Genomic DNA, 27,536 nt, shown 5'->3' on the forward strand with positions numbered 1-27,536 from the left:
ACATTTCTCCCAGTTGCACCACTGTGTAATAATGCAGATACTTTCATCTTTATCCATGATATACTGCATCTACCATGTTGAAGGTTATGGAAATTACAGAGTGTGATCCATTGCCTGAAATCATGTGATCCATGTGAATGCTGCTGGGTGGAAGATAAGGCCATGAGAAATTGCCTGGAAGGAGAGTAAAATCAGAAAAACAGCAAATAAAGGAGGTACAGGTAAGAATAGTGGCAATTATGGGACAGAGGGAGCAACGGTCAAGAAAAAGGGAAGACTTGGTCTTCCGATGTCAGACCATATCGTTTTTCTCTCTATTGTCCTCCTCTCCTACAGTTTAATAAACATTTTCCGAAATGTAATATAAGGTGATCAACTTGAAACCTTAACATTTCTTTATCCAAAGATGCTGAGTTTTCTCATATTTCCATATGGTGATTGGATGTCTTTGGGCTGGCTTTCAGAGCAACCACAATGGTCCCATTCCTCATCCTACTTTCCCGTAACATTTTCTCTCACTATCAATCACTGCCCTCGATCTCACTGCTCCTATTTATACAAAGGCTAATTTTCAATTAATCAAATAACTTTGGAATGTGGGAGGAGAATGGAATATGCGCCTTGTCTACACAGCTAGTACCAGCAATAAGGACTGAAACCTGATGACTAGTGCTGAAAAGAAACAGCAGTTTCATTACATGTTTTGCCTGCTTTCTGAACTTGTTCTGTATACTTACTCATGAGTATGTTTAACTAACAGTAAACTGTCTCACGATTTCACAATTCCATATATGTGTTAAATCGCCCTTACTGATGACCTCCTTGGTAAAAATTGAAATTCCACTTTTCAAAATTGCATTGTTGCAAATCAGGCATTTTTCGACTTTTTGCTGGTTTTCATAACAAGCTTTAGCTTGCATCTTGTTCGCTTGGTTTCCAGAAATGTCTCTCACGATAGCGAACCGACGTATTAACCAAAGATACTAGAGGAGCTCTATAATCTTTGGTATTAACGGCCCACACTCCTTTACAAAAATGGCACCACTCTGCCGCTCGAGAAAATAGCGCTCCTTTGCCAAGATGGCGGCCGGCTGAACTCTCGGGAGCCGCCATCCGCTCCCGTAGCTACATCTCGCGGTGAAACAGGGTGGTTGCTTGGTGATGAGCAGCGGCGATGATGGGGCCTGCGAGGGCAGTGAGGACGCTGCTGCATTGTAGGCCGCCAAGGCTCAATGCAGGGGTTAAATGTCTACCCCAAGCCTTCGTGGCGGGGACAGTGATTAGATCCTGTCCGTCTCTCGGCTCCGAGCCATGCGCCAGGCTGTCGGATGGACCCGGCCTTCGGGCATTTCTTCGACCACCGTCCAGAGGCGAGGCGGTGAGGGAGGGTCTGGGGGAGGACGCGCCGCCCTACCTGATCGGGGAGCCAGAGCCCGGCGGCAATAGGAGCGGTGAGTGGCGGCCTCGGTTAGCCGGTATCTCGTTGCCTGAAGCAGCGTGGGTAGAAAAGAGGCAGGGGAGTGAAAAGAGGGGCTGCCATTACAGAAAGTGGTAGAGGTTAGCATGTCCTTTGACCCCTCTGTCATGCAAGGAACTGCAGATGCTCATTTACAAGATAAGTACATAACCTGTGTGGTGTAAGTCAGCAGGTCAGGCAGCTTTACTGGGGAACATGGTTAGGTGACGTTTCATGCAAGGACCTTTCTCAGACTCCCATACTTTGTCTTTTATAGTTGATCATCTATTCGCTACCATTATCCTACTCTTTCCTTGTATATCTTAATACCACCCACTGCCCCTCCTCCCCACAATCCCCTCTCGTTCCCACCAGTCCAGCCAGGGTTTTTATCTTTGTTCAGTTTTGCATCATTTTCATCCCCTCACTGCCAACACTCACCCAGCGGGTTTCATCTGCCCATCTCCCACATACCTCATCGTTTTTTTTCTCTATGTCGTACTGCAGCGCTTCTGTTTTGGCTTATTTGCTTGCTGTTCCAAGTTCTGTTTGAAGCCTCTATGTACCCCTTGCAATTAATTATCATGCCTGCTTTAGAATCATTTGTAAAATTCAAAATATAGCCTGGGTTCCCTTACCCAGGTGTATGTAAAATAAAATGCTGAGGACAATCACAATACACATTTCTATATGCTCGGAATATTTAAGTTGAGGAGACACTGGATAGGTTAAACCAAAATAGTGTACTTGTGGCGATCAATCAGAGTGACTGAGCCACTTCAATACTGTTTGTATTTAAGGCCAACAAGCAGGCTATACAGAGACCACAAAATAACATTAAATCAAAGGTAGAGTAATGCTCCTGTCCCACTTTGGAAACCTGAACGGAAACCTCTGGAGACTTTGCGCCCCACCCAAGGTTTCTGTGCGGTTCCCGGAGGTTTTTGTCAGTCTCCCTATCTGCTTCCACTACCTGCAACCACCTGCAACCTCCGGGAACCGCATGGAAACCTTGGGTGGGGCGCAAAGTCTACAGAGGTTTCCGTTCAGTTTTCCTAAGTGGGACGGGCATAACTCAGAGGGAAGGAATCTCTCCACAGATGTTGCCTGGACCGCTGAGTTACTCCAGCATTTTGTGCCTACCTTTGATTTAAAACAGCATCTGCAGTTCTTTCCTAACATCAAATCAAATTGTGAATTGATACCAATGTCTGCTAGTCACCTTGCAATGCTTATGCATTGATATAAGATGAAATATATTTGCAAAACTGCATTCTCCCATCCGTAGAGGTTGGAAGAATGTTTATTTTTATAATTTAATGATGCTGTATCACGGTGATGATGCTTGCTCCTGGTTTTAATACTTATTTCTAGAATTTGAATTATTTTATTATTTGCAGTGTATTTCGAAACCTATGGATGTCAAATGAATGTTAATGACACAGAAATTGCTTGGTCCATCCTCCAGAAAAATGGTTATAAGAAAGCTACCAGCTGCACTGAGGTAATCTATATTATTATAAACAACTTTTTATCTTTAATGTTTGCAGTTTAGCATTGTTGCATAGATTTATGTTTTTTAAATGAAGGCTTTTAACATTAATTGTTGTTAAATTAAGTTGTTCAAGGTTGATGTGAACCAAATAAGATTAATGGCTGAAGTTAACTTAACAAAAAGATTCAGTTTGCATTTGCGCCTCATATTGTCAGATCAATATCCAATTTTGTAATTTGTTATGTCTTTTTAATTTGTAGTGATATTAGATATGAATAAACTTGTTAGATTCTTGGAGCTTGCGGGGAATTAATTTATTGAATGGACAAGGAAGTGGAAGTATTTAAAATTAACTGTGATAACAGTGTAGTTTCACCATCTTCAATAGAATGAACATTGCATTGTTTCATGGATTTGTCAGATTTTCACATTCCCTACCAAGGATTTTACAATCTATCAGCCAGTTTTCCTGTTTCCAAATTAATTATAATAAAATGTGTCCAACATAGCATCTCTTACATTCCCAGCTGCACAAAGCATCCCATTCCCATTGTCCCTGCCCCAGTTGGCTCTGTTAACTTCCTGTGCACGAGAACATTGATTCACCTTAGCTTTGCCAGATATGCTCCAACATTTTCCTACTTAATGCACTTATCTAAAATCTGTTTCTCCCATCACACAATGTGTATCTTTCCCCGTGTTTTTTTACCATTTTTACTTGCTGCTCAATAATGATGGCGAGATATGCAAGTCTTCGTTGTCGTTTTTAAAACTAAAGTAATAGAATTGCTTGGTATCCAGAATAAATGACTTTAACAACTTTTAACTGACTTGTGTTTTTTTTTTAATAGATTATAATATATATTTCATTGATTGCAGTATTATAATATGTGGCATAGAAATTCTTGAATACCATTTAAAATCAACAAAATGGTGTTTCTGCATGAGTCCATGCCGAGTTATTAAAGTACTCCAGTACATAACTGGTTCCAATTGTGTTTAGTTTTCCAAATTATTATCATGTTTTGCAATGTGACATAAGTTTGAATGAAATTTCAGTTGCAGAAGACTGCCTTGGCACCAGTCAATAACAAGACTAAAAGACTTGCAAAGAAAAATATAAAACCAATGTTTTACACAGAAACTTGCTCAGGTGTGAAACTTCTCTAGCCTTGAAATAAAGTACCTATGCTGCATGTTTACAAAAGATTTTCAATCATGTTAACCCAATAAACCTTTGAAAAATTATCTGACTTGTATTTTTTGTTGTTGCAGGCTGATGTGATTTTACTTGTAACATGTTCAATCAGGTATAATTTTCAATATTTTTTGTTTTATGCCATTATCATTTTTAACCGGGAATACTAATTGTCATCTAAGCTTATTCAAATTAAATTTAGGGCAAATTCAATAAGTGGTGGTGCCTTTTGGACAGGTAGTGCAAAATCTCAACTGAGCCTACAACCACTGGCTTTTATATGAAAGCAGTTTTATAATAAGTGTACAATTCTTAATTTAACTGATCAGTAATACTCTGATTAGTTACCTACAAGGGGATGGTGCAAAATAACTTGAAGCTAACTTGCATCTTTAGTCTGTGAGAAAGATAATTTGTAAAATGCATCATAAGACTTTTGCTTTTTCAGAGAGAAGGCAGAACAAACCATCTGGAAAAGGCTGAAGCAGCTTGCTGCACTAAAATCCAACCGAGCAAAATCACAAGTACCACTTAAAATAGGGATCTTGGGTGAGATGGCATCTGTAATGTTATTTCATGTCTCCTTAACAATTATCCAATTTCAGCAAGATATTGTCAAGATGACCAATGTAATCACAGCGACAGCTATATATTGACACTTTTTGTTTATGGGACAAAGGAGGAAAATAATTTCAAAACAGCTATGGGAACTTAAGTAACATGTAAAGATAATGTGGAAATACAATATGGAAAGAAGGCAGAACAGACTACCTGGCACAGATTGAAGTGAATGCATGAAACAGGTTTAAGAAAAGAATGAATGTTTTTAAAGCCTCTGGCTGTTCTATGTTCTGTTTCTGACTCTGTGCCTGCCACCTAGCTGGACTTAATATTTCTGGACTAGCTGTTCCTTTACCCACTAAGGCATTCCTTGAGTTGGAGAAAACTCGTAAGTGGCAAGTAACAACCTATTCTGAGGCCCCATCCCAAAATCCCCTGATGACTTTTGACAGTTCACTGCCATCATAGGCTTTTAGCTTTTTAATGATTTATGTTGGAGTCTTTTTAAAAGAACAAACGTTCCAATGAGTTTAGATGATTTAAAGTTTAAAAAAAATAAAATAAAATTTACTCAATTCAACAATGAGTGCAGTGGAGAATAAGGTGCCATATCATCTTAGGCTTGCACATTTTATTCAGTATGCATGTGAGATCAAGGTGGTTAACCATTTAGACTCCAGCATATCAATCAACATCATTGAGCTCCTTAACAACATAGCCACAAGCACCAGATAAAGTTGCTGAACTCTGCATCAATTTAATTTGACACGAGTGTCTAGTACAAGAATATAATAATCTGTTTTTCTTTTTTTTATAATGCATGAATAAATTGGACTGGAAATATGACAAAAGTATATACTTTAATTTTGACTTGAAGTTGAATCAAAATATGCCGATACATACTGCTATACCCAGTAGATCACAACCTTCAGAGTTCTTCCAGTAGTTTATTTTTTAATCCAATAAAGCATTTTTATTAAATACTAGCCATATTTGTTTAAAATTTAAATATTCATGTGAAAATTATGGAGTAATTTAGGCAAAAAACATATTACCAAGTTCTTCCAAGGTGGAAATCAAATCAAATAATATTGTTACTAATTTATGATAGGTTGCATGGCTGAGAGGCTGAAAGAGGAAATCCTTGAAAAAGAAAAGCTTGTCGACGTTCTTGCTGGGCCCGATTCCTACCGTGATCTTCCCAGACTTCTGACAGTTGCTGAAACAGGTCAAAAGGCTGTGAATGTTTTGTTGTCACTGGATGAGACCTATGCAGATGTCATGCCCGTTCATGTAAATTCCAAGACAAAAACCGCATTCATGTAAGTGTGATTCCCAGTTTATCAATTTTTGCATAATGAATAGAAAACAACTCTCCACTGTCTGGAACTGATAAAGAAAAGTAGCTGTAATTGTTGTTAATTATCTCAGCTACTAGACATTTGCAGGAATTCTGCAGAGATGTGTCCTATGCACAGCCATCTACAGTTGTTTAATTGGCGACCTTCACTTTATCATTAGAAGTGAAATGTTGCCTGATGATTGCTTAGTGTTCAAATTCATTCACATCTTCCCCCCTAAATCCCTCACTATGATTATCTTGGGAGATTGCCATTGATTATAAACGTATAAATTGTAAAATAGCAATTAGTTCAATGGCTAGATACTTTGCAGTGAGTGACTCACCTCTTGACATCCAAAAGCCTTTGTATTTACTATACAGTGAAAGTCACAGATTTATAAAATACTGAGTGAGTGAGGCTCCATGTGTACTTAAACTACAGAGTTTAACTATAGTTATGTACTTTAACTCCAAGGAACAGCATGTGGCTTGACTGCAATGCCACACCATAGCAACATTAACCAGATACACTGCAAAAAATTGTGACGGCCAAGTTAAGACTTTTTAATAACTGAATGGCAGGGTGCAAGATGAAGCAAGAAAAGTGCAGAGTTCTGTGTACTGCCAATGTGTAATCTACTATTCTTATACTCTTGGACTTAAGTATGATTGTACTTGTGTATATAGTAAGATTTTTACAGAATTGTATGCAAAAAGGGAATTTTGCTGTACCCAGGTACACATGACAATAAAGTTCCACTGAAAGGTTTTCACCAGCATTTTTCAAATCTACAGACTCTATTCTTTATGGCAAGGGAAGCCAGTCCAGTGGAACACCACCAAAATGTTTGTTTCTTTCCAAACCACACAGTCCCACTGATGCATGTGATCTATGAATTCCAAATTTATCAGAACAAAGCTGTCACCTCTGCATTCACAAGAGCAGTGGGCCCCACTGTGCACACGGTGACTGGGATCTTAACATCCACCTTATTAATTTAGCTAGTATTTCCTGTATCTTAATGATTTGCATCAAAGCTGGAGTCACTTCAAAGCTCGTGCTTTCTTGCCTATTGTTTTAATGTAACATTGATTCTGTAAATACGTGGTTATTTAGCTGGCCGGTTATTATTTGTTCCATGATAATTGCTCGACGATGCTATCATAGTACTGTCGAAATGGACAGTTTCTAGCTGAAACAAAGCATTTCCTTGTTCTAGCTCCATCATGCGGGGATGCAATAACATGTGTAGCTATTGCATTGTTCCTTTCACACGTGGGCGAGAGAGAAGTAGACCAATTTCTTCCATTTCGCAAGAAGTCAGAATCCTTTCAGACCAGGTAAACACTATTTTGAAAAAATATCTTTAAATGAACGGAAAGCATCAGCAGTTTTTAAAAATCCAACATTAAAAAAACATACAGTAAATAGTTTTTTCCAGTTGCTTTTAAGTAATTTGTCAAATTTTATTTCCTAAAATTACTCTGAAATAGCTGGTTTGCATTGTATGTAATTTCACAAATTGCCTGCGAACAATGTGCTGGTCTATCTTGGTTTAGCTAGTTACCAGCACTTGCTTCCCTTATTTGTATGACTCTACTGTTCCCATTTTCCCGACAGCCTCAGTTCTTTGGTCAACGTGTGAGGCTGAAGAAATGGCAGCTGGGCCTAGGATGGTAGATTCCAAGATCCCATTCTGGACCACTTTGTGCTTTTCACAATTTGCTGTCAATTACTGTTAAATGTCTCTAGCAGATTTTTTTAAATGGGTCAAAAGGACTTGAATTATTTTTTTAAATACTTAAAGCATAGCAAGTGCTATGAATTAATTTAAAATATTTAAATTAATTAAAATGAATAAAGAAAACAAACCATTTTAATCATGGTTTGCGACTCCATTGAAGTGTATCAGTCATGCTGCACACTTGAGCCATGTCTAACTTAAAGCTGATGGACTAGATGTAAAGTGGAAAGCCGCCTAAGTGACATTCTGATGAATCAATTAGATTAAAATGGAGAAGTAATTGGTAAAAATACTGAAATAATAATGCTTCTGTTTATAACAATATACATTTACAATTTTTAACTGTCTTCATATTGTAAATCACTTGATACAAACTGAAATGATTAAATGAAGAAGGAATACCTGTTTCTTTTCATTGTTGAACTTGGTCATCTATGGAAGTAGTCAGGTGTGTGGTGGTCTTTGCATGGATGATAATGTGACTGCAAGACCAGGGACAAAGACAGTGTTGAAGATGGATACTGCTGATCCTACTGAAACCACCCCAAGAACACTTAGCAATTTCTGTGGCATAAATTTATGTTACCAACTGGTATATACACAGGTCCACCATCGATATTCCGGGAACTGACGGTCCGACATCTCCTTTAATCTGGACAAAATTACAAGAGCACACTTAAAATTCACCCCCCAGAAGTCCCCCCGAAAATGTGGCGCCTGGGCCGGGTGAGGTGGCCAATCTCAACCTAATCAAGACTTCTGCGCAGATCAGTTGATCAAATTTGCCCTTTACAGCTGAGGCTCTGGAATTCCAGCTCGGCCACACCCGACAGATCCGTTCCCATAGCCCACATCTGCACTGATTGGCAGGTCGGATTTCCCAGTGTGGCTGGGGTTCTGGAGCTCCAGCTCATCCGGAGAACGACAGATCCGTTCCAAAGCTAACTTTTGCGGCCGATTTTGCGGGCTGGTATCTTGGAGTATAAAATAAAAATGAGTTAAATTCAATGAGTGGGAGAAGGCTGGCATTGATTCTGTGGGCCGAAAGCCCTGTTTCTGTGCTGTATCTCTCTTGACTCTTTAATTGAGTCCCGCACCCATCAGCCAAAAGAAACAGAAACTTGAAAGCACGCACCACCAGGCTTCTGAACAGTTTGTCCATAACATGGGCTGCTGTTCGATTACCTCTGCCCCATTTGTAAACATTAGGCTGTGTCTCTGGAACTGGTACACTACAGTGCAGGGAACTATATTCTGCACTCTGTATTTTCCCCTTTGTTCTATCTATTGTACTTGACTTTGACTTGATTTTATTCATGTATGGTGTATCTGATCTGTTTGAATTACTTGCAAAACAAAGTTTTTCACTATACCTTGGTACATGTGACTAATAATAAACTTTATTGTACAGCTTTTCTACGTGCAAAGATTAATGTAGAAGGGCAGCACTGTGACGCAGCGGTAGAGTTGCTGCCTTACAGCACCAGAGACCCAGGTTCGATCTAGCCTGTATGGAGTTTGGACGTTCTCCCCGTAACTGAGTGGGTTTTCTCTGGGTCTTCCCGTTTCCTCCCTCACTCCAAAGACGTACAGGTTTGTAGGCTAATTGGATTGGTTAAATTGTCCCTAGTGTGTAGGGTAGTGCTAGTGTACGGGGATTGTTGGTCGGAGCAATTTGATGGGCCGAAGGGCCTGTTTCTGTGCTGCATCTCTAAATTAAACTAACAAAGAATCTGATGGAATATAATTATGCCCCTTGTTTGCAGGGAGTAAAGGAGGTTACGCTACTAGGACAGAATGTCAACAGTTACTGTGATACTTCAGAGATTCAGTTTCATACAAGGGAACCGACACATCTGAGCCGAGGGTTTAGTACCATATACAGGAACAAACATGGAGGTTTGCGTTTTGCTTGCTTATTGGATCAGGTTTCAAGGATTGATCCTGAGATGAGAATCCGTTTCACGTCACCTCACCCTAAGGATTTCCCAGATGAGGTAGAGTCGCCATTATACTTGCTCTTTTTAGGTAGAAATAATGTTAAATGTCCACAAAACATGAACCTTAGGTAAGGTGGCATCTGTAATGTATTTGTTATTTCATGTCTCCTATACGATTACACAATTTCATCAAGATATTGCTATTGTCAAGATGGGCAATCTTTAGTAATTGCTAAAGATGTAATTTTGCCTTGTCTCAAAAACATCTGCATGATTGTGTTGTAACTAGAGTTGAGGGACATCTGAATCTTTTGCTTCAATATTATGAGCATACTATCATTGATTTTGAAGAGTGACATTTTTTCACACTTTTAATTACACTTATCAGGTTTTACAACTTATCAAGGAGAGAGGCAACATTTGCAAACAGATCCATTTGCCAGCACAAAGTGGAAGCACTGCCATACTTGAAGCCATGAGACGAGGGTATACTACTTTGTGTTCATTATTATTGATTCCTCTGTTAAACAATACTTGTGTAAGTGACCAGACAATCGCATAGATCTTCATAGACTATTTTTGTACTATTTATTCTAACAGTCCTAATACTCTGAATTTCTGCCACAGGATTGGTAGCATTATTTTAAATTAGTATATTCTTTGTGTATAATTATAGTACAATTTGTAGTGAGGCTTTTTTATGTAAGCAATTCCTTTGGATGGGCATGATGAGCTTCTACTCTGTTCTGTGAATTATAAGATGGCTGAAGTATGCTTTGGGAGACTACACAGGTGTTCAAAGATATGGGATGGGTGGATGGATGTTCTTCCTACAGTTGGCGACATGACTTCTGCATGGTCTCATCATAGTTAATCAAGGTGTTAAAAGCCTACCTAGCCTAAGCTTCTTTTGTATTTATTCCCATGAAAAGACAATTTGCACTCTTTAATCCTTTGTGTCACACCTTCTGTATTTTCTTCATCAGTCTATTGTCTAACCACCTGCCTATCAAAGCCCCCCCCCTTGTCTGTGTTCACCTCTTACCTGCCACATTTTGTCTTGCCCCTCCTCTCCTCACGCTTTGTTCTCTCCCCCTCCCCCCACAAACCATCTTACTATTAGTTTGAAGAAGGGTCTTGATGAGGAATGTCGCCTATCCACGTTCTCCAGATGTGCTGCCTGACCTGCTGAGTTACTCCACCACTTTGTCTTTCACTGTAAATTGATAGCTGGTCATGCTGTTCTTACAGTGATTTTCCTTTCAGCCGAGGAAGGAACTACCTCTGAATACTGCAATAGACCTTTCTTGAAGATGGTCACAATTAAGGCAAAGCCCCTACCTGCATTCATGCTGTTGGAGCTCTTATTCCTGCAGTTCAAATGCAAATGTTGGGATTAAGATGAAACTCTTATTTGATTATCTCATGGAAAATTGAGCCTCATTGAATCAGTTATATCAAACTCTCTTGAAGCTGTGTAATTACTAAATTCTAGGAAGTAGTCAGCTAATGTTGTAGCTTATTATTACCAATTACAATATAGAGGACATTTGACATTAATACTGAAGTTGTGGTATGAATTAATTCTAAAATATCAACTCGTAGTGCCGTATATAAAAGGAAAAAAAAATCCTTTCCTGAACACAATAAGTAAAGGGCCTGTCCCAGTTGGGCGTTATTTGAGCGTCATTTACGCAACATCATTTACGCGTCACGACACATGACGCAACATCATTTACACGTGACGCGCGCATGGTGAGACGTGGTGGTGTAGGCAGTGACACGCGATCGACCCAGGATTTTGCAAAATCTTCGCGCGCCCACTTGTGTGACGCGCAAATGATGCCCAAGTGGGACAGGCCCTTTATGTAACCTAGATAACGTCATAGAGTGGCACAACACAGAAGTGAGCCTATCAGTGCATAATTTTCCTGCCACTTGTGCTGATCTACTCTAGTCTCATTTAATTTGAACTTGGAATATGAGCTTCATGTAGTCTCAAGCTTCACTCCATCTCTTTGTGTAGCAAATCTGGATTCGTCATTCCGTGCACTTTATTGCATCAAAGGCAAGCTATTGGGGAATTAAATACAGTTATGTGATAAGTTAAACATCCTGTGAAAATTCACAATTAATGACCAATGCTGACTCATCCACACTTGTTTTGTTTCTCATATTCCAAATGTGTCTCGTGGACTTGAAATGGCTTTCAGCATGCAAAATTGAAAATTCTACACAATTTGTATCATTCCCGTTACTCCTTGGATTCTACAACCTTTATTAGCCATACCTAACAGTGCATGCCCTCATCCTTCTGTCTCTGATCTCCAATGTAATTGTCACTTCACTTTCAGTGGCCGATCTCCTACTTGCTGGTATTCTCTTTGATCCTTTCATTTTTGCACTCTTTCTTCCCAACTTTGAAAGCCTCCTCTTCCATTCCTTCAAAATTTGAATATAAGCAATTAAAAACATCTCTTGTATTGTTCTTTTTGTCTTATCCATCATCTATATATAACTTGTCCACATTTAAAGGCGATAAATAAATGTTAATTTTGCTGAACTATATTTTACAATTTAATTATTTTTATCACAGGTATACTAGAGAATCATATTTGGAACTTGTTGAGCGCATACGCGAGATCATCACAGGTAACTTCATCTAGGTATCTCGCACATCTATAGCATCTTAACCACCTGTGCAATTCCAATCACCAGAACCCTAGGCCATCACCTTCTGCCTTTTTTTAGCAAGTCATTTTCAGATCTGATTTTCCATATTACACAGGATCCTATTTCCTCTAACCTTTTGGACCAGTTTCATATATGGGGCCTTGACAAAGATTTTATTTAAGCCCATTTAAACTACATTATCTGCATTGCTACCGTGAACATACTTTGGATAACAACTCAAAGTTCAATCAAATTAGTCAGACAAAGTCTCCCCTTCATAAAAGCCACATTAACTATCTTTGATTCATCCCAGGATCTCCAAGAATGAATTAATTCTAACCCTCAGTATTTTTTCCAGTGATTTCCATAACACATGTGTTAAACTCACTGGCCTGTCATTAACTAGCTTCCTTCTGTTCCCCTTCTTGAATAAAAGCATGTCCTCTAGCATCTATTTTGCGACCAACTAGAAAAATTAGTAAAAGCTCCAGCAATCTCGTTTCCCATAGCAGTCTGGAGATTTACCCATCTTTAAACCTGCTAAGAAATCTAATACCTCCTTTTCAACAGTAATTTATTCTGGAATTCAACCCTCCCTTCCTAAATTCTTCAAGTGCAATGTTCTTCATTGTGAATACAAGTGGAAAGTATTCATTTAATAATAATAAATTTTATATTTAATGGGCGCCTTTCATACAAAATCTCAAGGACACCTTACATAGTAAACATATAATCGGAATATAACAATAAGGACATCACAGAGACACAAATCAAAAACAGGATTCAATCCAAAAACAGAAAATCAAAAACACAGTGTGAAGAGGGAGCAGCGGCAACCAATTCGTGCCAGCGTCCACTCTCCCTTCACGTCAGCCATCTTGGACACAGACCTACAAGACTACAGTTAGACAAAAAAAAAATCATCCCCCCACAGTGGATAGCACTGTGGAGGAAGGCACAATGTCCAGTCCCCACCCCATGTTCACCCCAAAGTCAGGCCTATTGGGGCCACCGCAATTGCCTCTACGGAGGCCCGATGTCCCTGGCCGTTCTCACCGGGTGATCTTGCCCCGGCGTCGGGAGAGTCCTTTCGGCGGCTGGGCCACTTGGAACGGCCTCTTCTTGGTTGGAGCCCGCGGCTGCCGAAGCCGACAAGGCCGCGCCGGTTTGGCGCTCCTAGGCTCCAGGTGAAAAAGTCGGCGCCCCGCTCTCCTCACTGCCGCCTCTACACACGCCGTCTCTCCACACGCCGCCTCTCCGCTCCGCAAACCCGCAGCCCGGAGGTGTTGCTCACGGCGGTCCAGCTCGCCAGAGCTCCAGCGCGGCGACCCAGGCAAGGCATCGCCCGCTCCAGCGCTCCAACGCTGTGCCGCCACCCAGGCCGAGGTGCTGGGTGGTTCCCGCCAAGAAACGGCGCTCCAAGCCCGCTGGTAGGCCACGACGACGGGTCGACGGGCAGCCCAGAAAAAAGGCTGCCACACCGACCAGGTAGGGACCTATAAATAAATTAACACCTACCCCCCCACATTAAAAGACCATATCCCCTACAAACAAAAAAACAGGACTCACTAAAAACTAGAAAAAAAACGAATTTAAGACGGACGGCTGCTGCTAGCAGCCGTTCACCAAGATGGCTCCTCCTCCTCCTCGCATTTAAGACCTCGCATATCCTCTAGCACAATAGACAAATTATCACTTTGGTCCCTTTCCTTGGTTATCCACTTGCCTTTGATATACTCTCTCCCAAGTGTTTGAACTTTTTGCCCATCTACAGTAATCTGATATGAGGGTCAGCTGCAGCTAATGGGAGATTGGGGAAGAAATTAATGATAATGAAGGGCTGTAGCTTTATATTGACCAAGTTATAGTTATAATTCAAAACCAACTGTTGGGTTTGACCCAGCTAGGTTTTTGTATAATGTAACATTTGCATGTGCAGTTCTGTTCGATATGAGACCAGTCACTTTTTTATAATGGAGCTTGTTATTTGCATGTTAATCTTATATTGCACAAGCAACTGTAAACTTAATCATTGAGAATACAGCCAGGCAAGTGGAGGGTGTGTCTGTGGGAGAGCATTTTACAGATTGTGAGTTTTAAGATTCTGAAATACATGAATGGACCAGTAATTAAGGTCCTTAATAGTATAGATCATTTGATAGTTGCATGTCAGATAAATTTCTTATTGCAATGTTTATTATACTAACAGGTGTAAGCTTAAGTAGCGATTTCATTGCTGGATTTTGTGGGGAAACAGAAGATGATCACTTGCAGACTATAGCTCTTCTTCGACAGGTCCGATATAATGTGGGATATCTTTTTGCCTACAGCATGCGAAAAGTGAGTTTCACAAATTACTCGACCTTTTCATTTGTTTCCAGGGTTTTGTATTTGTAACGTGTATTTTGTAATAAAACTGTACCCATATTTTTCATTTGTAGATTTATTCACCTCTTTTGATTTTTTTTTTCACAAACAAATTGAGGTGTCTTTTGGATGCACAATTTAAACATTTGGAATCCTTTACTACCTATTTGTTATTTTGAAAAGCTTTTAACAACAGTTACTTTTATTTGTATCATATCCTTCTCATCGCAGAATTTAGCAGCATCATTGTCAAGTAAGGTTTGACAACAATCCACACATGATGATATTGGGGCAGATGATTAAAAGCCTGGACAAAAGAATATTGCAGGAAGATGGAAAAGGAGGTAGAATACTGGATTTTAGGATGGGAATTCCTGTGTTTAAGTCTTGGGTAGCTGATTGCAAATATGGCAGTGATGGTGGAATTAAAACTGACTGCATCAAGATCCAGATTTAAAGAAGCACAGAGATTTTGCAGGAGTTTCTGATGAATGATGAGGACAGGTGTAGGGTAATAAGGCAATGGATTTCTTTTGAAAACATGATTAAACATTGTTAAATTGAGATGGCACTGGAGTGAAAGTCAACATAGTTGATCGTTAAATAGAATTGTGTTTAAATTAGGAGATAAGCAGCAGAGATTCAGGTGAGCGAGCTCAAGTTATGGATATTGGACAGTGAAAGGCTGGCCAGGCAAATATCAGCCTGGTCCAGTCTTATTACAAAGGGGGAAACTTCAGCTACAAACCCAAGCAATGTTATGCTTGCAGGCAGCTTTGATGGAACAAATGTGTGCTTCTCATATGAAATGGGATTGTAATGAATGGTTTATTTCAAACAGTCATCAAGGAAAAGGATGAGGTGGGTTTTGGAGAAAAGAGATTGTAAAAGGATTCAATACAAAAAGTCTTCAGCTTTTCCATTGTTTTGTTGTTTTCCATTTTATTCAGTATTGGATGTTGACAATTTAACACACTGAAGGAGTGTAGAGGGATTGTGGTTCAGTAAAGCGTAATGAAATTGGCATACATGTAGGATTTTTTTTTTCCAGATGAGGGGGAAGCAGTATACCTTTGAGATGGATGGGACATATACAAGTCCTGGGGAGCTACTATTGTTCTTCACATTTAATTTCCCCCTGGCTTTCTGCTGACAGTGCTCGCCATGGAAGCTGAACATAAATTGTATTGTAAATTTAAAATTTGTAAATTGTTGTAATTTTCTTTTCTAGAAGACGCATGCCTATCATAGATTGGCGGACAGCGTGCCTGCAGTTGTTAAACAACGTCGTTTGGAAGAACTTATTGCTGTGTTCCGAGAGGAGGCAACTAAACTGAACACTGAACTTATTGGAACTGACCAAATCGTGCTAGTAGAAGGGGTAAGCAGAATAAATTATAGAAGTTGGAGATGTGAGCCTTGTAACATTAAAAACAGCTGCAAAAACAAACTTCTCCTCAAACTTCTGAGGAAGTTTCCTAGAATATTCTGAGATAGTAGAGGTGTTGATGAGCTTTCTTTGTGATTATATCAGTGTGCTGGGCACAGGACAGATCTTCAGAGATATGCACACCCAGGAACTTGAAGCTCCTTTCTGTCAACGAGTGTGGGTTCATGGATCCTTGGCTTTCCCTTCCAGAAATCAATAAACTGCACCTTTGGGCCGTGCTGTCTTTGAGAACAAAATTATTGTCTGGCACCATTCAATCACATTATCGATCTCTCCTGTACTCTGATTCATCATTACCTGTTATTTGTTTAACGACTATGGTATTTTAGGCAAAATTTAAAGTGGCATTGGAGTATTGTCTGAAGAAGGGTTTCGGCCCGAAACGTTGCCTATTTCCTTCGCTCCATAGATGCTGCACCCGCTGAGTTTCTCCAGCTTTTTTGTGTACCTTGGAGTATTATATGCAGTTCTGGCTGATGTATTCTGGCTAAAAGTTTGGAAGGATTCAAAAATGATTTAGAGCATAGTTCTAGAAATGTTAGATACATCCATCAACAAAATGAACAAATTGGTCCTATCTGATATTAGAAGATTAAAGAGCAACTTAATAGATGTTTTTCAAATTATTTAAGGTTTTAATTTGCAGGCAAAGAAGATGTATTTACAAATCAGAAACTATAATCATCAATGAACTAACCAGTAAATTAAGAAGATTGTTTATATGAAGAATGGAGAAAATGTGGAATTTATTACCTCTGAGTAGCTTTAAATAGCACGTACTTAAAAAGAAATATACAATGGAGAAAGAAGCAGAGGTACCATTGATTGCCCATTCACACTAGTTCTATGTCATCCCACTTTCTAATCCACTCCCTAATAGCAATTTACAGAATTAATCTACAAACCTACATATATTTGGGATTTGGAGGAAGCAGTGGACCCAGAGGTAACCAATGCAGTGATAGGGAGAACATGAAAACATACAGACAGCACCGGAGGTCAGGATGGAACCAGAGTCTCTGGCACTGTGAGGCAGCAGCTCTACTACTAGTGCCACCATGCCGTCAGATAGTGATTTGCTGGGGAATTTGAAATTTTCTATCTACAAACATTTTTGCCTGCCATATACATTTTATTAACACCTGTAGTATACATTTTTATTAACATTCGATGACATACAAAATTGAATCGGGTAGATATCTCTTGTAACTATTATTCTATTTCCTTCTCAAAAAAGATAAATTCAAGCTCCAAGGCCTACAAATTCAGAAGCACAGCACAGTTTGCTGTTTCTTTTAAAATGGCAACTGAAAATCTATTATTTAACCATAGTCACATGAACAGGAAGGGGCCATGCCACACTATATCTGCCCACCATTTTGCTCATCTTCACTATTCCCATTCTTCTAGATTGGTTTGAGATTGGTTATTTGGAAGATCACACATTGCTGTAAATAATCCTTTAACTGGGATAGAGGAAAAAAGGGATTTGTAAGTACAAATATCTGGTCATCATCTATATAATACTAAAACTCTCATCTTGTTTGTTTGTATGTGTGCGTGGTATTCCAAAATCCCACCACATAAATCGCGATTTTCAAAAATCCGTTATTCAAATTCTTCCGTTTGCATTCACAATTAGATCACAATGGGATCCCAAATCTCATTTAAGTAAAAAAAAATCAGTTTTAATCAAATTCTTCCATTTTCATGAACAGCAAACATTGTGTTTAGGTTATTTTAAAGAAAAAACGTGATTTTCATTGTGGGGAGATGGGATAGGGAGGGCTTCCTTTTTTTTTTTAAATCACAGTTGTCATTGTGGGGGGGGGGAGGTGGGGATAGGGGGGAAGTTTCATTTAAAAAAAACATTGTGATTTTCGTTGTGGAGGTGAATGGGGAGCAGGGGGATAGGGGGAGAGGAGTGGGTAGGGATGGGAGAGAGGGGAAAGTGCGGGAGGTGAGGAGGGAGTATGGGGGAGCAGGGGGGGATAGAGGGAGAGGAGGGGCAGGTAGGGAGTGGAGGTTAGAGGGAGAGGATGGCAGTGGGGGAGGAGGGGAGAGTGGGATGAGGGGGGGTGAGTGGGGGAGGAGGGAGATGGGGGTTGGGAGGGGAGATGGGTTATGGAGGGAGTGACAGGGTAGGGGAAAGGAGAAGAAGGGAGAGGTGAGAAAGGGAGTGGGAAGAGGAGGAGGAGGGGGAACAAGAGGGAGGGTGAAGAGGAGGTGCAGGGAATATTGGGGGATGAGGGGAAATGGAAGAGGATAGGGGTCGGAAGAAGGATGGAAAGGCGCAATTGGGGAGGGTTGCCGTGACTCGCATCACAACGAGAATCTCTGGTGTCACAACGGGAACTGTCAGCCTCGCCTGTTCAGTTGGGTGCTATGGGTGAGTGGTGGAATATTGCGTTGGGGGAAACGGGGCCCAACGGGTCCCACTTGGTCTAGATAAGATCATAAAAGCAAGCTAAATCTCATTTAAGTACTAAATACCAAAGCTTTTTCTCATTGGTAAATCCTGTTAATGTTTTTTGAACTTTAGTTTCCAGAAGTTCAACCAGTTGTGTTTTTTGACTCTTGAAACCTAGTTTTCAACAATTTTCCACAACAAATTGCACAATCAATTTTTTGTCAAACTTCACAATGGATTCCATCACAATTTGGAGTTACTACTGCATCAGGATTTCCAATGCATTTCCTTTAATAGGCATTACAGTAGTTTCCTTTTGAAAGTGGCTTAACTTGTTGAGACAGCTGACTTTTTTTCCGCAACCGTAAATCACTCAGTTTACTCAGTGAAGGGAGGAAGGAACCAGTTACTTCCTTTGTGCATTACTTTCCATATTAGTAAAGGACCTTCACTAAAGCAGGTTATAAAGTACTTTGAGAGGATATCATTTAATTGTACTTCTCACATGTTCAAATCTTTAGTCTGCCTATGATTATCCTAATTTTATTTAAACTTCCATTAGGTAGTAATGTGAATGTTTTCTTCCTATCACCTTTTGTTAAGAATGATCACTACTTTGAAACTTTACGTTCATGTATTTGTGTAAATGTCCATGAATAGAGATAGATTTTCTGCCATTAATATGCCCATTACTAATTGCTAAATGTTGTTATTTGTTCACAGGCTAGTAAGCGATCTAAGGTAGAATTGTGTGGAAGAAATGATGGTAACATTAAAGTAATATTTCCAAATTTGGTGATACCATGTGATTGGTCATCTGATATGCTTGTTTCTATCAAACCTGGGGATTACATATCAGTCCAAGTAAGTGAATTGTTGATATTATTCAAGAGCATTGATTAGGTGTGATAGATGATTTGAAATTTTCATATATGGGGAATGGTACATCAAGAATGTAAACATTCTCAACCAAGCAGCAGAACAAATTCAGTAGATAGATAATACAGCTTGTGACTGAGGCCAACAATGTAGTAGTAGCCTTGATGTGCTTAGCCACAAAATCCTGGGTGTAAAGAGAGTAGAGCAGGGGGGCGAGTACATAGCCTTGGAGTGCACCAGTATTGTGATAGACAAAAATGCTGAGAAACTCAGCGGGTGAGGCAGCATCTATAGAGCATCTATCCTTCGCTCCATAGATGCTGCCTCACCCGCTGAGTTTCTCCAGCATTTTCGTCTACCTTCGATTTTTTCCAGCATCTGCAGTTCTTTCATTAACACCAGTATTGTGATGATCAGTAAGGAGGAGATGTCGTTATTGATCAGCACTGAGTGAAGTTTGCTGATGAGAAAATCTAGGACGCAGTTGCTAAGGGAGGTGTAGAGGCCCAGGTTTTGGAGCTTGGTGAAGAGTTTGGAGGGGAATTATTGTGCTGTATGTTGAGCTGTAGTCTATGAATGTATGTGTTCCTGTCATCCAAATGGTCTAGGCAGAGTAGAGAGACGGTGAGATGGCATCTGCTGTAGACTGATTGTGATGGATAAATTGAAATGGATCCAAGTTATTTCTGAGGCAGGAATTGATTTGCACCATAACCAACCCCTGAAAGCACTTCCGTGGGGTAGATGTAAATGCTACCAACAATGGTAATGGAGTCAAGTCACCATGAATTTCTTGGGCACTGATATGATAGATGTCCTTTTGAAGTAGATGGGAATTCAGAATGCAGAAGTGAGAGTTTGAAGATGTCCTTGAGTACACCTGCCAGTTGCCCCCCAAAGATATTTGTATGCCGTCTGGGCAGGACACTTTGCGTGGATTAACCCGCTTGAAGGACACACTGAGATCGACCTCTGAAACTAAGATCTCAGGGTTGTCAGGAGCTTTATTGGGGCGCAAAGAGACGTGTTATTGTTCTCCCTTTCAAAGTATGTATAAAAAGCATTGAGCTCATAAAAAAATAATGAGTTGTTACCACTTCTGTTATATAGTTTTGTCTTGTAGGAAACAAAACTGGGTAGTAAGCTGTTCACTATGAACAACTGTGGTAACATGTGCATTCTCAGAGTCACCATCCCCTTAAACCTGAGAAGAAATTTGCAATAATAGAAAAATATAAATAAAATACAACTTTTATATTTATGGACAAATATATGATTCAAATGTTTTCTTTTTCAGATAACATCAGCCAATTCCCAAAGTTTAAAGGGTATTCCTATTTGCCTTACAACCTTGAGCAAATCAACAAAGGTGACAGAATTGAAGACCGTCAGTAATGGACAATAGCATTGATCAGGACTGGAGTTGATCCAAGTTTTATGTAATGAAGGGTGACTGGAGAAAGTATAAAGTATACTTTACCACAAAACTTTCCTGAGGATAGGAAGGAGGAACCGAATGCAATTTTTCATGAGAGGAAGTACATATCATTTGCAATTCACAGCAACAATGTGTTTTTGTGCCATTTGATTTCAAAAATCTTGATGCTGAGTTTCCTTGCACACATTTAAGATGTTATTTAAAAAAATAGAATATGTGATTGTTAGGTATTGCAACCTAAAATATTTCCACAATGTCAATGTGCATTAACCTGATGATTAAAAATAAATTATTTAAAAAAAGTTATTGCAATTAGATACTTAATGATGAAGCAAAAATTCTGAATCTGTTCCTGGCACCCAGCTTTCTTTCAAGCTCCTCATTGCTGTTGATCAACATGAATATTTGAAATGAGCTGCATGGGATGGACTTTAGGACAGGAAACATGACTTTTGTTTATGGGTATTAACTTGAACATACCGTTTGAAATGTAGAAAGATGCAGAGCATTCAAGTACATAAATGGGGTTTTCCTCACCAGCAGCTGCGCTGACGAGGGAATGAGGTTTCTCTGGAACGAGGCTGTTACCATCTATACCAGGAGTGAATTGACTTAAGAGCAGGGCAAAAAAATAACTGACCACTCATTTTATGAAGACTGCTGCAAAATTAACCAGGTAATTGCAGTACAACAAAATATATATATGTATACACTATGTTCAGGTGCAAGTATAAATTCCACAACACCAATCAAAAAAAAACAATGAATCTTGTGTCTGATCAGCATTTACCTATCAAATATGATCACCCACGTTTATGATCTGGTCTTTATCTGATATGCTGCTTCAACATTCTAATTAAAGATGTGTAGGAAGGAACTGCAGCTGCAGGTTTAAACCAAAGAAAGACAAAATGCTAGAGTAACTCAGTGGGACAGGCAGCATCTCTAGAGAAGGTACACAAAAATGCTGGAGAAACTCAGCGGGTGCAGCAGCATCTATGGAGCGAAGGAAATAGGTGACGTTTCGGGCCGAACCCCTTCTTCAGACTCAGATCTCTAGAGAAGGAATGGGTGATGTCAGCCATTCCTTCTCTCCAGAGATGCTGCCTGCCCTGCTGAGTCCTCCAGTATCTTGTGCTTCTTATTAAAGATTGTTGAAGCACATTCCTACAGTTGCTCCCAAGCAAATTGGACTGCATATGACAGCATGAGCTTTCTGCTGAGTTACTGCTGCACATTTGCTTCATTACAAGACTCTGAAATGTCCTGGGTCCAGCTGCAAGGGCCTGTGATCCTGATTTCCCCCGGTATTGCAGTGGAGCAGCGACCCTCCGAATCCATGACAGTCAGATCTCACCTTGGATGGCAGTTCTCACCCAAAATTGAACGCTGTGTAAACAAGTTTTATTTTACTGTGGTATCTTAAATGTGTAATTTTATCTTTTAGTTTTACGAGAAAAATCTTTAGTTTTTAATCTCTCATAATCGGAGATTTTGGAAAACTTTATCAAATTAACAGCCTAGGGTTTTGATAGGCGAAAAACCTCCACTCCAGTTTTACCTCCTGCCAAATGCTCGTGTGAGAGTTCCAGATAGACAATCAACACTGACATGTGGGTATCAAGCTGCAGAGGGTCATTTTGATCACCTCTCTATCAAGCCAGGGTAAATGCAGGTAGGTGGTGGGATGAATCCAGCTCAATGTTGCCCAGTCTCTGGTCCTATATATCATCAGTACTTCAATTACATTCAATGTCTGAAGTGCTAATGTGTTCAAAACTTGGAGAACATCAAAGGTTAATGTATGAATACAAGTCTTAGCATTCCCACTCATTTTCATCACTTCTCTTAGTGTGGTGCTTTAATACCAAGCTTTTATCAGTTGTACCTTTTCTGAGAACATCGGATCCTTTTTAGTGTTATTGTTCGCATTGAAGTCTGAAGAAGGATCCCAAACCGAAACATTTTCTATTTCACCCTATGGATGCTGAATTGTCTGCTGAGTTCCAAATCCAGTTTGTATTTTTCTCGCCGGCATTCAGTCTTTTGATGTCTGCATTGAAGTTGTTTGGTACAGCAATTGAAGTTAGACAGAATAGTAAGAAGTTAAATGGGTAAATTAAGTAGTTAAATGAAATAGGTGTGCAAGGTTGAATCTTATAAAACAGGTAGCAGAAGAATGCCAGACGTGCAGACATTATTGGAAAAATAAGGTTTAAGTACTAAATCAGTGAAAAATACAAATTAGGCAAAGCACTACTACTTAGTGACCAACAAGGGGATAAATGTTTTGTTAACAGCCTCTGAAAAGGAACATGAAAATCTTTGCAGAAGCAGTAAATTTTGAAAAGTGCCATAGTCATCTGATGGGGGAAAACGCTTCATTATTCAGGTTGAAAAATGATCAACAATGAAAGATACCCATGTAGGCTGTTTTAATAGGATACTTTGCTTTAATATAACTACATTACATTTTAATATATATAACCATATAACAATGTTTAAGAAAGAACTGCAGATGCTGGTAAAATCGAAGGTAGACACAAAATGCTGGAGAAACTCAGCGGGTGAGGCAGCATCTATGGAGAGAAGGAATTGTCGACTTCGAGTCTAGACCCTTCAGACTGATTAATATATGTATGTTAATTCATTGCGGGCATTGCTGGAATCTACCTGCTATTAATCATTATTGATGTGAGGCTATATATTGAATCTTATGCATGATTAAAATCTTGCAATAATAGTTTTTTTTTTTTTCAGAGATGTTTGATTTGCTTAGTTCATGGCACTTTGGGAGTGTTTGATTGAACAGGTAGAATGAACTTGGAGCAGATAAAGAACTTGCTTTAGTAATCCAAGTGACAATTTGTTCCAGTAGGTTGATATGAGTGCATGTAGATAGTGTTAATTATAAGGAAGCAATATCCTCTTGAGATCACACCTTGGCTAGCCAACAATGAGTTTACCAGGCACTGCCCTGTCTGAGCTCATTTGTGGTCTTTTCTTGCCTCCAGTTCTTCAACTCCACACTTCCCCACCCCCACCACTTTCAGTCTGAAGAAGGGTCCCGACCCGAAGCATTACCCTTCCAGAGATGCTGCCTGACCCGCTGAGTTACTCCAGCACTTTGTGTCCACCTTTCGTTTAAACCAGCATCTACAATTCCATGTTTCTACATGTATTCTGCTTGTTGGATTAGTTAAGAGCAGAGGCTATGTGGTAAGGTAAAAAATAAAATCAATTTGGTGCATCAAAATTGGAAAGGGGCGAAAGGTGAGAACAATGTCAAGCACCAATTTAAAATCTGAAAATAAGAACTAAAGTACAGTCCAAACCTTTTTCCCTGGATGGAAATAGAAACTGCGTGGTGGGCGTGGTGGTGTAGGCAAATACAATAATGGCATTTAAGAAACTTCTGGATAGGCACGTGGATGTGTAGGGATTGGAGGGAAATTGATTATGTGCAGGCTGATAAGGGTTGGTCTTGTTATCATGAAGATCGACACAAAGCTGGGGTAACTCAGTGGGACAGGCAGCATCTCTGGAGAGAAGGAATGGGTGACGTTTTGGGTCGAGACCCTTCAGACTGGTTAGGGATAAGGGAAACGAGATATTGACGGTGATGTAGAGAGAAAAGAACATGAATGAAATGTGAAACAAAAGTAACGATAAAGGAAACATAGAAAATAGGTGCAGGAGTAGGCCATTCGGCCCTTTGAGCCTGCACCGCCATTCAATATGATCACGGCTGATCATCCAACTCAGTATCCTATATCTGCCTTCTCCATACCCCCTGATCCCCTTAGCCACAAGGGCCACATCTAACGCCCTCTTAAATATAGCCAATGAACTGGCCTCAACTACCTTCTGTGGCAGAGAATTCCAGAGATTCACCACTCTCTGTGTGAAAAATGTTTTTCTCATCTCGGTCCTAAAAGACTTCCTCCTTAAACTGTGACCCCTTGTTCTGGACTTCCCCATTGTAAGCTGTTGTAGGGTGAAAATGAGAAGCAAGTGCGACTTGGGTGGGGGAGGGATAGAGAGGGAATGCCGGGGCTACCTGAAGTGAGAGAAATCAATATTCATACCAAAGATCCTATAGCAAGCAAGATAGACCACTCTTTCTAAATGCAATGGGCTGACGTGTAGTACGCAACGGAGCGGAACGTGGGCCTTTTTTTCATCCATTTCAGTAACCCGACCCTACTCGCAGTGTAATCAGCGTTGCGGTGGAACAGTTTGTGTTAATAAATTATAATTCTAAAAATGAGAAGATTTGTCCCAAATAACTTTTATTTGGGAAAATAAAAGGATGTTTCCTTAACCGGCTTCCTAACTAACTAGTATCCTATGGGATCTTTGGTGCGGAGACGGAAGCCGGTTACAGAAATGGGGCCGAAAATTACCCATGAATCTGCCCATGACCGTACTACGTCTTTTTCCTCGAGTGAACTATCTTGCTTGCCATAGGATCTTTGATTCATACCACTGGGCTGCAAGCTGCCCAAGTGAAATATGAGATGCTGTCCCTCCAATTTGTGTTCAGCCTCACTCTGACAATAGAGGAGACCTTGGACAGAAAGGTCTATGTAGAAATGGGAAGGAAAATTAAAATGTCCAGCAACCGGGAGATCAGGTTGGTTCAGAGCGGAGGTGTTCCTCGAATCGATCGCCCAGTCTGTGTTTAGTCTGTCGATCTATAAGAGTCCACATCTTGAACAACGGATACAGTAGATTTGGTAGGAGGAGGTGCAAGTGAACCTCTGCCTAACCTGAAAGGACTGTGGGGGTCCCTGGACAGAATCGAGGGAGGAGGTGTAGCGACAGGTCTTGTTATCATGTTCGGCCGAGACTTTGTTGGCCAAAGGGCCTGTTCTTGTGCTGTGCTGTTCTATTTTCTATGTTAAATATTAAGATTTAACAGTAATGAAAATATAAACAAGTACTATTTAAGGTGTTGCAACATTTTTAAATTTAAAGTGTAAAGAAATATAACTGAAGAAATTTGGGTTGGTGTTGTGGTAAACACGCTAATAAAAGAAGAACTGAAATTATGGAATATTTTTTATTTTAGTTGGCTTCACTGCTTCCCTTTTGTTTTGTAGTTCTCCTTCAGTTTGAGACCATTTCTATTTGAGAAAAGTTTCACTAATTTATCCTACAGCTAATGGTAGCCCTATGTTGGTAATTGAATCTTGGATGGCAGTCTACCCATGCTAATCAAAGCAAAGCCATATATTACAACTGAAGTTTCACTGTGCACAGTGTAAGGTAACAATAGGAATAAGTTGCATGGTACAACAGACAGTGTAGTACGGTGACACCTTAAAAAATGTTTCGCAGAATGTATTTGTGTTAGAAGTGTACATACAGTGCACTTCATAATGTTTGGTACAAAGACCCATCTATTTATTTGCCTCTGTACTCCACAATTTGAGATTTGTAATTAAAAAAAGCACATGGTTAATGTACACATTGTCAGATTTTAATAAAGGGTATTATTATACATTTTGGTTTCACCATGTAGAAATTACAGCAGTGTTTACACATAGACCCCAAATTTCAGGGCACTATAATGTTTGGGACACTCAATGTCTTATGTCAATGTAAATGAAAGTAGACGTGTTTGGTATTTTGTTGCATCTCCTTTGCATGCAATGACTCCTTGAAGACTGATTCAAGGACATCACCAGTTGCTGGGTGTCTTCTCTGGTGCTGCTCTGCCAGGTCTGTGTTACAGCCATCTTTAGCTTATGCTTATTTTGGGGGCTAGTCCCCTTCAGTTTTCTCTTCAGCATGTAAAAGGCATGCTCAATTGGGTTCAGATCGGGGTGATTGACTTGGCCACTCAAGAATTGACCATTTTTTAGCTTTGAAAAACTCCTTTGTTGCTTTTGCAGTATTTTTGGGATCATTGTCTTGCTGTAGAATGAACCGCCGGCCAATGTGTTTTGAGGCATTTGTTTGAACTTGAGCAGATAGGATGTGTCTATACACTTCAGAATTCATTATGCTACTACCATCAGCAGTTGTATCATCAATGAAGATAAGTGAGCCAGTACCTTCAGCAACCATTCAGTGCATTCAGAAAGTATTCAGACCCCTTCACTTTTTCCAAATGTTGTTACATTATAGCTTATTTTACAATGGATGAATGAAGAAGCGAAAACAGGTATTTGGAAATGTTTGCAAAGTAATTAAAAAGAAATAACTGAAATATCACATTTACATAAGCATTCATACCCTTTGCTGTGACACTCAAAATTGAGCATCGGTTCATCCTGTTTCCATTAATTATCCTTGAGATGTTTCTACAACTTGATTGGAGTCCACCAGTGGTAAATTAAATTGATTGGACATGATTTGGAAAGGCACACACATATAAGGTCCCGCAGTTGACAGTGCATGTCAGCAAAAACCAAGCCATGAAGATGAAGGAATTGTCCGTAGACCTCCGAGACAGGATTGTGTGGAGACACAGATCTGGGGAAGGGTATAAACAATTTCTACAGCATTGCAGGTCCCGAAGAGCACAGTGGCCTCCATCATTCTTAAATGGAAGAACTTTGGAACCACCAGGAC

At 39.8% G+C, this 27,536-nt stretch overlaps 1 protein-coding gene across 1 annotated transcript; it reads left to right on the forward strand.

The window, feature by feature from the left end:
* The first annotated feature begins 1,112 nt into the window (after positions 1-1,112).
* Positions 1,113-21,260, forward strand: cdk5rap1 (CDK5 regulatory subunit associated protein 1). Its single transcript, XM_033041622.1, has 13 exons — positions 1,113-1,451; positions 2,857-2,960; positions 4,227-4,261; positions 4,598-4,698; positions 5,822-6,032; positions 7,273-7,393; positions 9,564-9,794; positions 10,126-10,223; positions 12,334-12,389; positions 14,620-14,750; positions 16,009-16,158; positions 19,361-19,501; positions 20,814-21,260. The coding sequence occupies exons 1-13, from the start codon at positions 1,175-1,177 to the stop codon at positions 20,919-20,921; spliced, it is 1,764 nt and encodes a 587-aa protein (XP_032897513.1). The 5' UTR covers positions 1,113-1,174; the 3' UTR covers positions 20,922-21,260.
* Positions 21,261-27,536: the final 6,276 nt, after the last annotated feature.

The sequence above is a fragment of the Amblyraja radiata genome, chromosome 23 (genome assembly GCF_010909765.2).
Source record: "Amblyraja radiata isolate CabotCenter1 chromosome 23, sAmbRad1.1.pri, whole genome shotgun sequence".
Classification (NCBI taxonomy): domain Eukaryota; kingdom Metazoa; phylum Chordata; class Chondrichthyes; order Rajiformes; family Rajidae; genus Amblyraja; species Amblyraja radiata.

What these genes read in the sequence shown, in the direction of transcription:
- cdk5rap1 (XM_033041622.1), top strand. Translation starts at nt 1,175, where the DNA reads ATGATGGGGCCTGCGAGGGCAGTGAGGACGCTGCTGCATTGTAGGCCG. An exon ending in GCCCGGCGGCAATAGGAGCG is followed by an intron (nt 1,452 to 2,856) that starts GTGAGTGGCGGC and finishes TATTATTTGCAG; the next exon opens with TGTATTTCGAAACCTATGGA. An exon ending in TCAGAATCCTTTCAGACCAG is followed by an intron (nt 7,394 to 9,563) that starts GTAAACACTATT and finishes CCTTGTTTGCAG; the next exon opens with GGAGTAAAGGAGGTTACGCT.